The 14,731-nt window shown below is 38.4% G+C and overlaps 1 protein-coding gene across 1 annotated transcript; it reads left to right on the plus strand.

Annotated features, from left to right (window-relative positions):
• Positions 1 to 114: 114 nt before the first annotated feature.
• Positions 115 to 14,731, plus strand: cenpf (centromere protein F). The gene is made up of 20 exons (XM_079458534.1): positions 115 to 240; positions 683 to 888; positions 975 to 1,171; positions 1,309 to 1,421; positions 1,507 to 1,598; positions 1,688 to 1,943; positions 2,033 to 2,235; positions 3,899 to 4,024; positions 4,133 to 4,261; positions 4,369 to 4,491; positions 4,645 to 4,780; positions 4,885 to 8,033; positions 8,225 to 10,201; positions 10,428 to 10,580; positions 10,684 to 10,818; positions 11,204 to 11,365; positions 11,501 to 11,663; positions 11,815 to 12,240; positions 12,408 to 12,583; positions 14,151 to 14,731. Exons 2-20 carry the CDS (start codon positions 727 to 729, stop codon positions 14,340 to 14,342), a joined length of 8,070 nt encoding a protein of 2,689 aa, XP_079314660.1. The 5' UTR covers positions 115 to 240; positions 683 to 726; the 3' UTR covers positions 14,343 to 14,731.

A 14,731-nucleotide genomic window follows, 5' to 3' on the forward strand; every position in this document is an offset into this window, starting at 1 on the left:
GAATTAGAAATCGTGAAAGAGAACATAACGGGCGGAGTTTAATTCGAACGTACGAGAACATCCAATCGAAAGCATGCTTTGTCTACGTCATGCGCCACACCGGCCAATGACGGTGCTGCGTTCAAATGATCAACAACGTTGAACGTTTTTTGAAATTTCCCCTGCAACAGAAGAACGCTGAGAGGACTGCGTAATACCCGTAAGGGGTTTGCTAACTTGCTTATAATATTTTCTTTTTAGGTAAGTACGGTAATCTAATGTGTTGCATGTAACGCAGTATGTAGTGGCTTATCCACTTTAGAACATCCAAGAGTTTTTTATGTTAAAAAGTTCTTTGAATCATTTCTAGTCGGTGTCCGGTCGCTTTGTTAGCCTACTAATGTCATTTTAGCACGTATGCGAAGATATGTTACGTTTTATCTAGTTGATGAATGGTTTCGTTACATGGTCTGTTTTGCATTAAGATCATGCTTGGGTTTGTTTTACAGAAACGTTACTAGCAGTTAAAATTGAACTAGTAACTTGAATTAAAGCTTCGTGAAATATGTGTAAGAATGCACTCACATTACACTGAATCATTTGGAAGACGAATTGAGTGCATTCAGGTTCATGTCTTATTATCAGTATGTAGATTTACACTTATGCTTCGTTTACAAAAGGACACGTTTATTGCCTTTTTCAGATATTGCTAGTTTATTGTGAGAAGCCACAGCATCTTCAGCAAGCATGAGTTGGGCTGTGGAAGAATGGAAGGATGGTCTTCCAGGAAAGGCCTTGCAAAAAATCCAGGAGATGGAAAGTCAACTTGACAAGTTAAAGAAGGAAAGACAACAAAAGCAGTTTCAGATGGATTCCCTCGAAGCTACTTTACAGAAACAGAGGCAAAAGGTCAGTTACATGGGAAGCGGATTTCCTCGTGCATCATCTTGAGGAGTGAAAGATTTGTATCATTTGTGTGTTGTGTTTACCTGTAGATGGACAGTGAGAAAAGTGAAGCCGCTTCCCTTAAAAGGGAAAACCAGTCTTTAGTTGAGGATTGTGAAAGTCTGGAAAAGACGAGACAGAAACTTGCACATGACCTTCAAGTGAAGGAGCAGCAGGTGAATTATTTGGAGGGGCAACTCAACTCGAGCAAGAAGCAAATTGACAGACTGGAACAAGACGTCAAAGGGTGCGTTGTTTGTGTTTAATATTTTGCGTTGCTTTTATTCAATGTTTAACAGCATAACGTAATTTATGGCAGGAAAGTGCTTTAATAATTCACAATAATTTCAACTGTTTTAGCTGAAACTCTTGTTTTTCATTTAGGTACAAAAGTGAATTTGAACGGTCGCAGACATCACATGCGGCAGAAATCCCACAGTTCAATACACCACAAAAAATGTTTGCAACCCCAGCAACACCAAATCATTGGCAACAGGGTGAGATATGATTCATGGCAAATAAAAATGCTTACAATTGAAAATCAGTCCAGCACACTTTAACATTGCAACAATTCATCCTCAGACTCAAGAATAGGCGACTTGCAGGAAAAATACAATAGAGAAGTTGAGGAGCGGAAAAGGTTGGAAGCAGAAATGAAAGTCATGCAAGTTAAAGTAAGTTTTTAAAGTAAGACTTATATTTAGTCGTTACATGCATCTACTGAATAGTAATAACAATGTACTGTCTCTCATAACATTTAAAGCTTCTGAATCAGTCTTCAGTGAGCCATAAAGAAATTGCACGACAACAGTCAGGCTCCTCTATTTTTCCCTGGCAACAAGAACAAACACACAGTCATCAGTCACTGACTATGATGGAGACCCCCTCTAGGAGAAGAAATGGACCCTCGTGGTCTTATGATGACACACCAATAAAGCCCCATCAGCAGTTCACATCAGGGATTCAGAACGACACCGCTGGCTCGCAGCAAATGGAACAGCTTAAGAATATAAATCAAGGTTGGTCTGACATTTCAGGTGGATTTAATTTGATTGAAATTGTGATTTGCACTTGTATGGTGATATTCCTTCTTTTTTGTGCTGCCTAGATCTCAGGACAAAGGTTTCGGAGTTAGAGCTCCGTCTTCAGGCTCAAGAGAAAGATGTGAAGAATCAGATTAATAAATTCAATGAAATTCAAAGTCAACTCGAGATGGCTAGGAAAGATCTGATAGGGAAAGACAAACTCCTGACCAAGTCCAGAGATGAACTCACAAAGACAACCGGACAATTTGAGCAGTCAGTTTCAAAGGTAATGTTGGTTGGCACGGTTAATATTTTTGACCGTTCCTTGATACAAAATAGCCTTACATTGTACTGTATACTATGTTCATATTAGAAATGCAATCAAACGTTATCCACATGTTTCCGGAGGATGCTCCTGTAAGAAATGAACTTGTGTACAACTTCTGGTGAAACGGTGGAAGTATCGTATTGCACTTTTTTTTATTTAATTAAAATACTGTTGAATTCATATTAAAATATAATTTTATAAAAAAAGCGCTTCACGCAAAGATCTTAAGATAAGACGGACTGCTCTTGTGAGTGAGTGAGTGAGTTTTTAAAAGACAAACTTAAAAATGTGGATCACTTATCTCAAGCAAATTGATAACGAACATTAAACTCAAGACTGAATGTGCTCATGGTTTAAAAAGAGTTCACAGTTTTAAAAGGGAGTTCAAGTAGATTCATGTGGTCATCAATAAACTGTATTTACAAGGATTCTTTACTGTATTTTACCGATCTGTTGTCAAAAATCTGTTGGAATATTTCATATCATGTGGACTACATTTCTCATCTGATATACTTGATGTAAAGTAGAGATAATAGAAGCAAAGAGGTATTTCTTCCAGAAAAAGTTTGAAATGTAAAAAGGCAGCTTTTCCCGTGATCTTTAATGTTTATTAGATTAATGGCCAACTGACAATACAACAGCTTTACGATATGTGCATCCGGCCCGTGCAACCCTTTGCAGTTCTCTTTTAAATACAAGAAATAACACAATTATTTACCACATCTTTAAATAGCACACTATCGACATTATGTAAAGAAATCGAAAACCCTCCATAATTTTCTAATTGTTCAATGGTTTACTTGAACAACAACTGAATCAATAAAGTTGCAAAATATCTATTACACTCATAATCCCAGTCCTCTATAAAGTAGTGGACATAATGTAGTTTCTAAGTGCTGTCAGTGTTTAAGTTCACATTCTGATAACGAATTACTTAAAATACGGCAGAAATATGTTTGTTTACATCGAACAGGAAGGTTTTTTTTAAGTTTGATCCTGCTCGACCAATCAACTTCCTTGCATGTTTTTATGGACACAACCGGTCTCACTACTCACCTATCATTGGTTAGCTGTGAAAAGGGGTGTTTGACGTAGGGCAGGTATTTTTTTTTGGAAAAGTTTAACTTTTTTCAACTTTAAAAGACGCTCTAAGCTGGAGAAAAAGCCCTGTTGAAAAAAAGAGGACTTTGTGGAAAACACTGTTAACACCATAGGATTATAATGTAAAACAGACGCTAGCAGCTTTAAAAAAAAGTTAAATGCGAACATAGCCTAAATGAAGATTTGAATATCGCTTACTTAGGGCTTCATTATATTATATACAATCATTTGGATCTTCTTTCTGCAATCATTCATTCACCCTCAAAAACCTGTCATTCAAAACTTGTATGAATTTCTTAATTTAATAATTTAGGAAAGTTTTTTGTGTCCATACAGAAGTCAAGAGGGTTTGGCTACCAAGATTATTCAAAATATTTTCTTTTGTGTTCTTCTAAAGGATGTTATACATGCTTAGGTGAACTGTTCTTTCAATACTTGCATGTCATGTTTCTCATTTTTGGGTGAACACTAAACTTATTTGGAGTATAGTCATTTATCTTTGCTTGCTTTTGCGTTTCAGTGTTCCTCAGTTGAGCAGAAGCTGAAGCAAGTAACAGAGGAGATGAACTGTCAGAGACACAACTCGGAAATGATGCATCGATCTCTGGAGCAGAAGATCAAAGACCAGGAGAGAGAAAGCCAGAAGGTCTCCCTACCATCTATCTTTTTAAGTCTAATATAGCTTGTGAACACATTGCTGTATATTTTAGAATTTTGGATGGTCTTGTGTAAACAAGAAATATTCTTATTTCAGGAACTCGCACAACTTCAAAGCTCACATCAAGCTCTTGATCAACAGTTTAACCAGGTGAAAAATAAAACGAGTATGGAGATCCAACAAGCCAAAAAAGAGTACAATGTTTTGCAATCTGAAATGGATAAGGTAATGTGAATACCTAAACACTTTTAGGATTTTTTTTACTTTTTTTTATGTTTTTAATTGCTTTTCCTAACTGAATGCTTATGACATCTGTATATTTGGTATCGCAGGTAACTGCTTTGAAGAGTCGACTGGACAAAGACCTGGAGGAGCTGAAGCAGAAACATCTCAGGTCTGAGCAGGCCCTTCAGGCTAGTCAGACGAAAGAGACTGAGATAAAGAAAAAGTTTGATGTGAGTTGCTTGTGTAGAACATGCGTCTGAAAACAACAGCTTACTGTATTGTTAATTAAAAATATTTTCTAATGGTTATCTAATAATGATGATAATAATATTATTATTAAATTTAATAATTATAGATTTGACTATAATATGTGCTCCTTGTAGGAAATGCAGAGAGAGAAGAATACTCTCAGTTGTCAGTTAGAACAAGGACTGAAGAGGGTTAAACAACTTGAAGAAGAAAAATTAAATATTGAGCAAACCCTTGCCAAAAACCGTACAATGGTGGATGATTTGAAAGGTATGTTTGTATGTATTTCTGCATTAGAATATCTCTGCAAAATAATAATTCAGTTTAGTATGGAATGAACAATGAAGAATTTATTGATGTATATTCTTTTTCAGTTAAGACACAAACTCAAAGTGAAGAACTGACTGAAATTCGCAAAAAAATGGACCGTCAGAGTGCGTCATCTGCTCATGAGCTGGAACATGCCAAGAAAAACCTCGCTGAAATTGAAACGAACAACATGAAGACACGGGCTGAGTTGCAAAAATTAGTTAATGAGATTGAAATGAAAGCTAATAAGATATGTGCTTTGGAGAAAGAAAACGAGGACCTCAAAATGACGACAAGCTCATGTCAGAAAGAAGTTACTGAGATGAAGAAAGAATATGAGACCCTTCTCAAGTGGAAAACTGAAAAAGAACAGCTGATCAATAATGCTGAATCAAACCGTGAGGAAATGCTGAGTAAAATTGCAGATCTGGAGAGAGATTTGGCCACGCTGAATGGCGCTCACGATAGTCTTACCAAGAAGCTGCAAGATTTGGAAAATGACAAGCTTTGCAGCTCTGGTCAGATTGATGCACTCAAAGGGGAGCTTCTAAACAAGTGTGTGGAGCTGGAAGAGAAAGGGAGAGTCTATGAGGAGCTGCAACATCAGTTCAGTGAGATGGCTCAAAAACATAATAAGGAGATGGACAATTTAAAACAGCAGATTTCTCTAATGCATGGAGAGGTGAGTGAACTCGAAGCTAAACTGCAACAGGAAATAAATAAGGTTGAGCAAACTGAAGAGGCCCATGGTCAACTCCTTGTAGAGTATGAAAGCGCCTGTGACTTAGCTAAGTCAAAGGACTCCATTATTGAGATGAACAGAACCGAGATTACACATCTTCAGGGATCTATTTCTTTACGAGAGCAAGAGTTTGAAAAGTGTAGAGAAGAGAAATGTACATTGGCAAAAGAATTTGAAAACAGTCTTGCCCGAAACAAAGAGTTGGAGAAGGCGAAGTTGAACATAGAACACTGCCAACAGGAAGTGCTTGATAAGATTGCGTCCCTGGAATCAGACCTGGCTACCCAAAAAAGTTCAAATACAGATATTCAAGGAAAATATGATGATCTTTCTAAGCTCAAAGAGGATCTTGTAGAGAAAGTGTTTTTGGCAGAAAAGAGGGAAAAGGAGCTTGTTAACGAAGTTGAAGCTCTGCTACAAAAGTGCAAGTCTTTCAGTTTCCTTGAAGAGCAGTTTAATACTCTTGTGGCTGAGGAAGAAAAAACTAGAAATGCTCTTGAAAAAATTAATGAGCTGCAAGTTCAGACAGCTTCTGAGTTAGAAATTCAGAAGACAATAGCAGAAACCCTTGCGACTAATGTAGAAGAAGAACGAAGAAAGGCCTCAAGCTTAGAGGAGGATAATGCAAAACTTAAAATTAATCTACAGGAGTTTGAATATGAAGCAAAGGCTGTGTCAGAAAAGTATGAAAGTCTCCAAAAACTCCACAGTGTTGTTTGCCAAGAGAAAGAAAACCATTTTAATCAGGTATCCATGTTTTCAGAAGCACTTGCTGAAAAAGATGCCTTGATCGAAAATTTTGTTGAAATACGATCCCAGCTTGAGACCTCTAATCAGTTGTGCATCACTCTTAAGAATTCACTACAGAGTCTTCAGAAACTGTACGATTCTTCAACCGAGCTAAATGTAAGTCTCGAAAAAACTTTACAAGACAGATCTCAGGAACAAGCTTTATTAGAGACGCGCCTCAAGGAGCTCACTGAAAGACATAGCATGGAGACTGAAGGTTTTGTCTCTGAAATGGAAGCTCATCTGAAGAAACAAAAAGATTTAGAAGAGCACATTAATATTCTTGGTGCAGAATTGGAGAGCAAACGTATGGAGGTCAGAAATGCTTCTGAAAAACTAGAAGTGGTTGCTCTAGAGAAGTCAAAGTTGATGGAAGATCTTGGCTTATCCAATGATAAACTCATGGAGGTAACTGAATCGTATCAGACGGTTTCAAAGGAACTCGAAAATGTAAAACTAAATTCATTGCCACACATGCAGGAAATAGGAAATCTTAAAGCTGCACTGACAGTATTGGAAAGCCAAGAGGAAGCAAAATCCAGTGAAATTAAAACATTAAAGGAAAAACTTCAGGATGCACAATCGGACCAAGCTGCAGCCCTAGAGGCACTGAAAGAGAAAAACATAAACATGAGTAAAATCGAAGTGCAGCTTGAAATGTTGCAAATGGACCTTGAAGACAATGAAACCTGCCTTAATACATTTGATGCACAAGTAGAGGAGCTACGTGGCAATATCTGTGTTCTTGAAGCAAAGTTAGGTGAAAGTGAAGCCCAGAAATCCACTTTACAAACAGATCTTAACTCGGTTAAAGCAGACTATACTAAGAGCATCCTTGAAGTGTTACAGCTATCTGCATGTTTGGAGGAAACGCAGAAGGAACAACAATGTAGTTCTGCATTAGTTGCCGAGATAGAGTCTCTCCAGGGAACAAATGAAAAACTGAAACATTCCCTAGAGCAAGAAAAATGTAAGCAGACAAACCTTGAAGCAATGTATGATAATCTGTTGGAACAAAATAATAAATTGGAATCGGCTTTCAAGGAATTAAAAGCAGATGCACAAAATACTCAAATGAAAATGGAAAGCCTCAAGCAGAGAAATGAATGTCTGGTGTGTGAGATTGCTCAACTCCATTCTCACATCGAGCTACTTCAATCTGAGAGGACTCTTGCAGTAAACTCTGACCCAGACAAAGAGCCTACTGCATACGAGAGTGACCCAGATGTGTCGCAAGATATTTGTGAAATGCCATTTGCAAACACGTCCATTTTGCCTTTTGAAGAAGATCCTGCTCTCATGGGTATTCCCTGCACCGATGAACAGTTAGCTTTGCAAAAACAGACCACAGACTTGTCAGCAGTTGAGGAAGGCCAACATTTACAGCTAGAACAGCAAAATAATGCCACTGACCTTGAGGAGGTATCTCATGTTCTTAAGGAGACTGTCAGAACTATGGAGGAGCAGATGGAGGTTAAAATAGAGCAACTTAAATGTCAGCATGCTGAGGAGATCAAGAACATGGAAGAGCAAATGCTCATGATCAAAAATGAGTTGGAGGCCAAGCTAAAGGATGAACAACAGCACACAGAAATCTTGTCCACACAACTGGAGGCAACCATGCAACAACTGCAGGAATTAGACCTTGCTTCATCCTCATTGCTGGCGCCCAAAACTCCAGAGGTAATTTACTTTGGTATTATGCATTTGTAACAACAAATGACAACACAGTCTTAACCTAAATCATTCTATTTCTAAATGATTATTGGTTAAAGCACTGTTGACAACACAGAAAAATATATATTTGATATAATCTCTTAGTCAATGTAAATAATTTTTATATTTATTAAAATATTTATTCTCTTTTTTTCCAGGGAGTGAAAACTAATCAATCTGACGAACAAGATAACATAATACAGAATCCTGATCAGTCAGACTCAAGTGAAAAAACCCTTGTGGAACTTACAACAATTAAGGAAACTCTAGAGAAGCGAGAAGAGGAACTTCTACATTTGCAGTCTCAGTTTGAACTTTTAACATCTGAAATGACAATTAGAAGAGATTTGTGCTCTGAGCTGGAGGGAAAAGTCTGTGAAATGCAAGTAGAAAAGGAAAACTGCATAGACAAGGTTACATCCATCACTCAGGCGAACCAAAAACTGAACGACTACATTGTGGAATTGACGAATGAGACTGATTCGCTGACATTACAACTGCAGACCTCCAAATGCCAGCTGTCTGATGTTATGGAGATGATCGAAAGCTTGCAGGTCGCTAAAGGTGAGTGGAATGAGAAGTACTTCCAGACCGAAAGCGAACTCAAACGGGTGCGGTCGGAAAAGGCCAATCTTGAGAAGCACATCCTGTCCATGGAGGCTGACATCGAGAAGATGCAAGACCAAAAACAGAAACTGGCAGTGGAGCTTGAAGCAGCAAGGAGGACAAATTGTAACCTTGAACAGCAACTCAGTGCCACTGTGGAAGAGGGCGGGCAGCTTAAAGAAGAGCTCGTTCTTTGCGCCGAGGAGAGGGAGAGTGAATTGCACTCGCTACAGAAGTGGAAAGAAAAGGCTGAGCTGCTAGAGAAGAAAGATGCTGATGCACAAGAACTTATAAAAGTGCTAGAAGATGACATTAGGGCTGGAAAAAGACAAATCCAAATGACATCTGAGCAAATCAATGCCCTGCTTAAAGAAAAAGAGCAGGTTATGCAACAATCGGAACACATTGAGAATACAATGACTCTGTTGAAGGAAGAGAACAAAAATGTTTTATGTGAATTGAACAATTTAAAGAGCAGTGATAATTGTGCCTCAAGAGAGTCTGAAAATATGTCTTCCAAAATCCATTCTCTTGAGAACGAGAATGTCAGATTATCCCAATCCCTGGAATCCTCCCTCTTGGAGAAGGGCGAAATAGCCTCCAGGTTGATTTCTACTCAGGAGGAGGTAGCTCAGATGAGGCGGGGAATTGAAAAACTAAAGGTTCGAATCGAGTCCGACGAGAGGAAGAAAAACCACATGAGTCAGCTGCTCAAGGATGCGCAGAGGAAGGCGGATGCCCTTCAGGACAATATTGAAAAGCTTGAGAGAGAAAAAGACTTTTCCGAGCAAAATCTAGAAGATGCAATTCTGCAGGCAGAGACCACCAAAGCTGAGCTCGAGGAGCTACAGGCCGAACAACATGAGCTCACCATAAAAATTGAGGAGATGACCAATGAGCTAAGAGACCTCAAGGAGGAGAAATGCAAAATTGAGCAGGAACTTCAGCGAAAGAACATCCTCATTGAGGAATTGGAGTTGTCCAATCGAGAAGCTTCTGAGAAACTTAAATCTGTTGAACAGGCAATGAAAGAGGCAACACTGAATCAACAACTAGCAATACAGGATTTCCACTGTAAAGTTGGTGCAATGGAGGAGAAACTTCTATGCTGTAGAAATGAGCTAGAATCTAGCGATCGTAAAGCTCAGGATCTCGCCTCTCAGTTGCTATCATTACAATCTGAAAATAGCCAGTTTGCACAGAGAGTCCTCGAATATAAAAAGTGTGAGACGGAGCTCCATACATCCAACCAGTTACTCCTGAAAGACCTCGAAACCAGTCAAGAGGAGTTAAACAAAGAAAAGGCACAACTTCAGTTACAAGTCACTGAACTGCAGGCATTATCTTTAGTCCGGGAGGAGAGAGAGCAGCTGCAAAATGAGAAGGTTATACTGCAGTCCACCATTGCACAGTTGGAGAAGAATGCACAGATGCAGTCTTTAAGGATTGAGGACATGCAGACAAGTGTAACATCTCTGGAGAACGAACTCAATGCTATGCAGCTCATGAACTCAGAACTGACGCAAAAGGTAATTTTGCCTGTTAATGTTCCTACTTATAGAAACTAACTTCTGTCACCATTTACTCAGTTGTTCCAAACCTGTATACATTTATTGGTTCTTTTCAACACAGAAAGTGTTAATTTGGGAGTGTGTAAATAATGAAAATTCTGTCATGTTTGGGTGAACTATCCCTTTCATTGTTCTAATTTTCTATAGTTTTGCTCACAAATTCAAAGTTGTTTTTATTTTTCAGTTAAATGCGCTGAATGAAAGCAGTTCGCACATTGAGATGCAACATCAGCGACAACTTTGCGAGGCAAACGAAAAGCTGAAAGCCTTGGAGAACAATCTGAATCTATTGACTTGTCCACTTCAGGAGGCTCAACAACAAGCTGAGGCATACAAGGTAATCATTTTTCTTCATCGTGATTTTAGAATTGGGATGATTTTTAGGGAATTCGTGATTGTTCGGTTCTGCTTGCACTACACAATATTCATGGCAATTTTAGGTCAGTTTAGAAGCTCTGACATTGAAGAAAGATGGCCTAGAGAAACAACTGTCCGAGATCCAAGGAACTCATGATGTTCAGGTGGAGGAGAACAACATGAGATATGAGGAGAACCTGAAACAGGTACAGCAACAGGTGGGTAGATCAGTTTATCTGTTAGCAACATGAATGGTGCAGCAGTCTATTTCTTATGTTTAAGATTTTATAGTGTAATTTGTCATTATCAAAGTTTGTTGAATTTAAATGTCGTTTTAAATAACTGAAAGGCAGAGTATGGCTTAATTTTTCTATAACTGCTTGCATTTTAAGACAATATCTGAGTTTTACAGTGATATACAGCCTTATGTGAGGTGTTGTTTGCATATTTGCTTTCTTTTGAGGGTTTATCGAAGTGGTTGAAGTTATTAACAACAATGACAATAAACTTGACTTGATCCCATTTCTCTCTTGCTGCTTGCTTTGCTAATAACTACACATACAGATGTGACAAATATGTGACCAAGTTATTTATCTTTTACAGAATGAGATGGACATCAGTGCATTGAAGGAGAAAATGGCAGCCGTTGAGGAAAAGTCTGCACAGTATCTTTCAGAGCTGAACAGCTGCAGGTCTCAGAATTCTGATGTGGTCTCTGTCTTAAAGGAATTACAGACCAAATTGGAAACTTGTGAAAAAGACAAGGTATTGTTTGTGATTGTTGTAGCATGAATTGTATGCTATTAGTTTGCACAAAAGTGTATTAACTTGAAAACTAAATATTAGCAATCATTTAGTTTTCATTTATAAAAACGTTTTGTTTAATTTTGACTTCTGTAGGCAGAGTTGAACTCAAAGGTTGTACGCTTATCCAAGGAGAAAGACAGCGCTATGAGTAAGATCAGTTTGTGGATGAAGTCATGCAAGCAGCTGGAGGGTGAGAAACAGGCACTGCAGGACGAACTTGAGAAGACAGCAGCACTTCAGCCTCCACAGAAACAAGGTATGAGCAGAACCTTCATTCACAACACTTTACTTGTGGACTTTAAAGAACATTAAACCCCATACCACTCTGCAAAAATATCAACCTAATTTGGAAGCTATATTTTAAAATAATTGTCAGAAGTTGGACTTAACAGCAGTCTTGTTAGCAGGTGACAACAGCAGCAGTGATGCTCAGGAGGAGCTGCAAGAACTGAGAGAAGCTCTGGAGGAGAAGAGCCGCGAAGCTGATGAAAGCATGGACCGGTACTGTAGCCTCATGGTCAAAGTTCACAAGCTAGAAGAGACCAACGAAAGCCTCAAGAACCAGGTTAAACAACTGACCACCCAGGCAAAGACCTCGAAGAGCAGAAGGTCCATCAGGTCTGAGAAGAGTGGCCTGGAGAACAGTAAGCCCATGGAGCGTGCAGACAGTATGCCAGCGGTGAAAAGACAAAGAGCAGATGACACCCCAAACAAAGCACAAGAGGCTCTGCACAACATCACTAAAAGACTCAAAGCTGCAGCAGCAACACCCAAAGCCGTGCAAGATGATGAGGACTTTAGACCGGAGGGTTTGCCCGAACTGGTGCAGAAAGGTGAGAAACATTATCGCAGTTCGTATCAATCAGCTGTTGGTTTCAACTAGTCTATTGGATGCTAGACGCAGTGTGTGTTACATTTTTCGTAGTTTGATTGAATTTTACACCATTGGTTGCTGTTTTTACTGGCATATGCATAACGGCAATGTTTTGTTTCTGCTCAGGTTTTGGAGATATTCCTCTTGGAGAGATGAGCCCATTCATCATGCGGAGAACCACAGTGCAGCGATGCAGCCCTCGCCTGGCTGCCCGAACCGCTGCAGCTCAGGAGAGTCCAACTTCCACTGAACCAGCTGTGCAGATCTCCAAACGGACAGCAGAGGGCAGCACTTCAAAGACGGTGAGAAAATAAATATGACCTTGCCTGTGAAAACCATTTTTTTATTTTCTGTTTTCTAACAGAATGCTTTTACTGAAGGCAGGATGAATTTTAAGAATATAGCATTGACATGGATTGAAATCATAGTCCAACTTATGTTTGAACTCACAACTTGATGTTTGTTATCTCAAAATTAAAATGTGACGTTAATCTGGTTTTTCACAGGTGGGGTCTCATGCATAAAATTATTTTATTATAAACCCAACCTTATATTTAGTTGATACCTTAGGGAAAATATTAAGCTTATCATACCAATGTTCCAACAATAATGTAAGATAATCTACTTTTCAGTGAAAAATATATATAGTTTTGATAGAATTTAACATTTATGGTATGAAATTAAGAATAAACACTTAATGTTGTTCAACCATACACATACTATATGCAATATCTTCACAATACCTTCAGTCCTGGTATTAGGTGATCTGACGCTCACTGATTTATTCTTTAACTTAGAATATCCACAATATATTTGTATCTGTTATTTCTAATCACTTGCCAATATAGAAAATCTACAAATCTGGTTGCCATGACAAAAACTATGTGTTCTCTCTTGTCCATCGGGTTCATTTTTCAATAATGACAAGTTGACTGCATGACATTTCAGATAAGATGGAAAGACTTAAAGTGGTGTGAGGCATTAAAGCTCACCTGTTATCTCAATTCCTTTTCCGCTCTCCTCGTGTCACCTTACCCTGGGTCAGAGTTTCTCAGAGTTGCTCATTTATCCTTCAAGAATTCTAAAGCACTGAGGACCACATGCTGCAAAGAAACTCTCCAATATCCCAGAGACCCCAAAGCTATAAAAAGTGCATTCCTGACTAGCATGTATCCTGTGAATACATTTTAAACAGTTTTGCTTTAACATCACAGAAGTTTCACAATTAACAAGTGTACTTGGAGTGGAACAGATGTAAGTTATTGGCAGGGTGACGGATGAGGGCAACATTAGTCAGCTCACCGCAATGCCAATTTTCAAGAATTATTCAGCATTGGTTCTTGTCCTGAAAAAACATGCTGGTTTGCCTCTTGGGGATATCTTGATGTATGCTGGATCTGGAAAGACCACAGTAAGAATGAAAAGATATAGTCAAACTCTAGTTCAAAATAATCAGATATTTGTTTTTTTCTCATTCAGTATACCATTTCATCCAGAAATGTATCACAATACAGAATTCAATTGCAGCTTCCATATTACCCAGACAAAATATCATCGTCTAGCTCATACAAAGTTTCATTTGGACAATATATGTTTGTCTCATGCATGTAATGCCTACTGTGTTTTGTTTTGTTCTTGAAAAAGATAAAATGCCTGACTTAAAGTGATATATAAATTAGTATTAGTTAAGTGTGAAGGGAGCCGATGACTGATTGATTGGTTGATACCAAGCATCTTGTGTTTATGCATTTTCGCTTGTTCATTGCTTTGCACTTTCTCTAGAGATGTTTGTGTTGTAAATTCATTTGAACATTTGCAGTCAGTCCAGTGTTGCAGTCTGCTAACATCATGTTCTTTTTTCTGAGCCAGGTGCCTGAGGCAGTCCAGAACAGTGCCGCTGTTTTGACTTCACTCTCTAACAGTCCTCAAGCAAAGACCTGTGAAAATTCTGCGACTGGTGCAGAGAAGATGTTGTCCAGACGTTCTCGCAGCATCAGGAAGACCCCTGAGAAAATGGTCAACGTCTCGGGGCAACAAAACGACAACTGTCAAGTCCAGTGATTGGCCGTGATGTCATGTTGCTTTCCAGATTAATGATATAATTTCTATAATCTGCAGAATGTTTTTGACATTCGATTCATGCACTGGCTTTTTAGCTTTTGTACATAATATTCAAGGACAGCTGTATTATATTCATTCGTATTCTCTGTTGCATTTTAATTTTCTTCAATTCGTTTTTTTATCTTTGATATTTTGAATACAAAACAACTGATGTGTTGTTGTCGTTATTAACTCGTTGTTTTGTCTTTGTGTATGTATTATATTGATCTCATTTTATTTTCTTCTGTTTTATGTAAAAAAATATACACTCCATGTTTACCTTATGCCATTGTGCTTCCTTCACTACTTTACTAAAGTTAACCCTTCGTTACTAAAGCATGTCTTTCTGT

Source organism: Barbatula barbatula, assembly GCF_947034865.1.
Source record: "Barbatula barbatula genome assembly, chromosome: 6".
Lineage (NCBI taxonomy): Eukaryota > Metazoa > Chordata > Actinopteri > Cypriniformes > Nemacheilidae > Barbatula > Barbatula barbatula.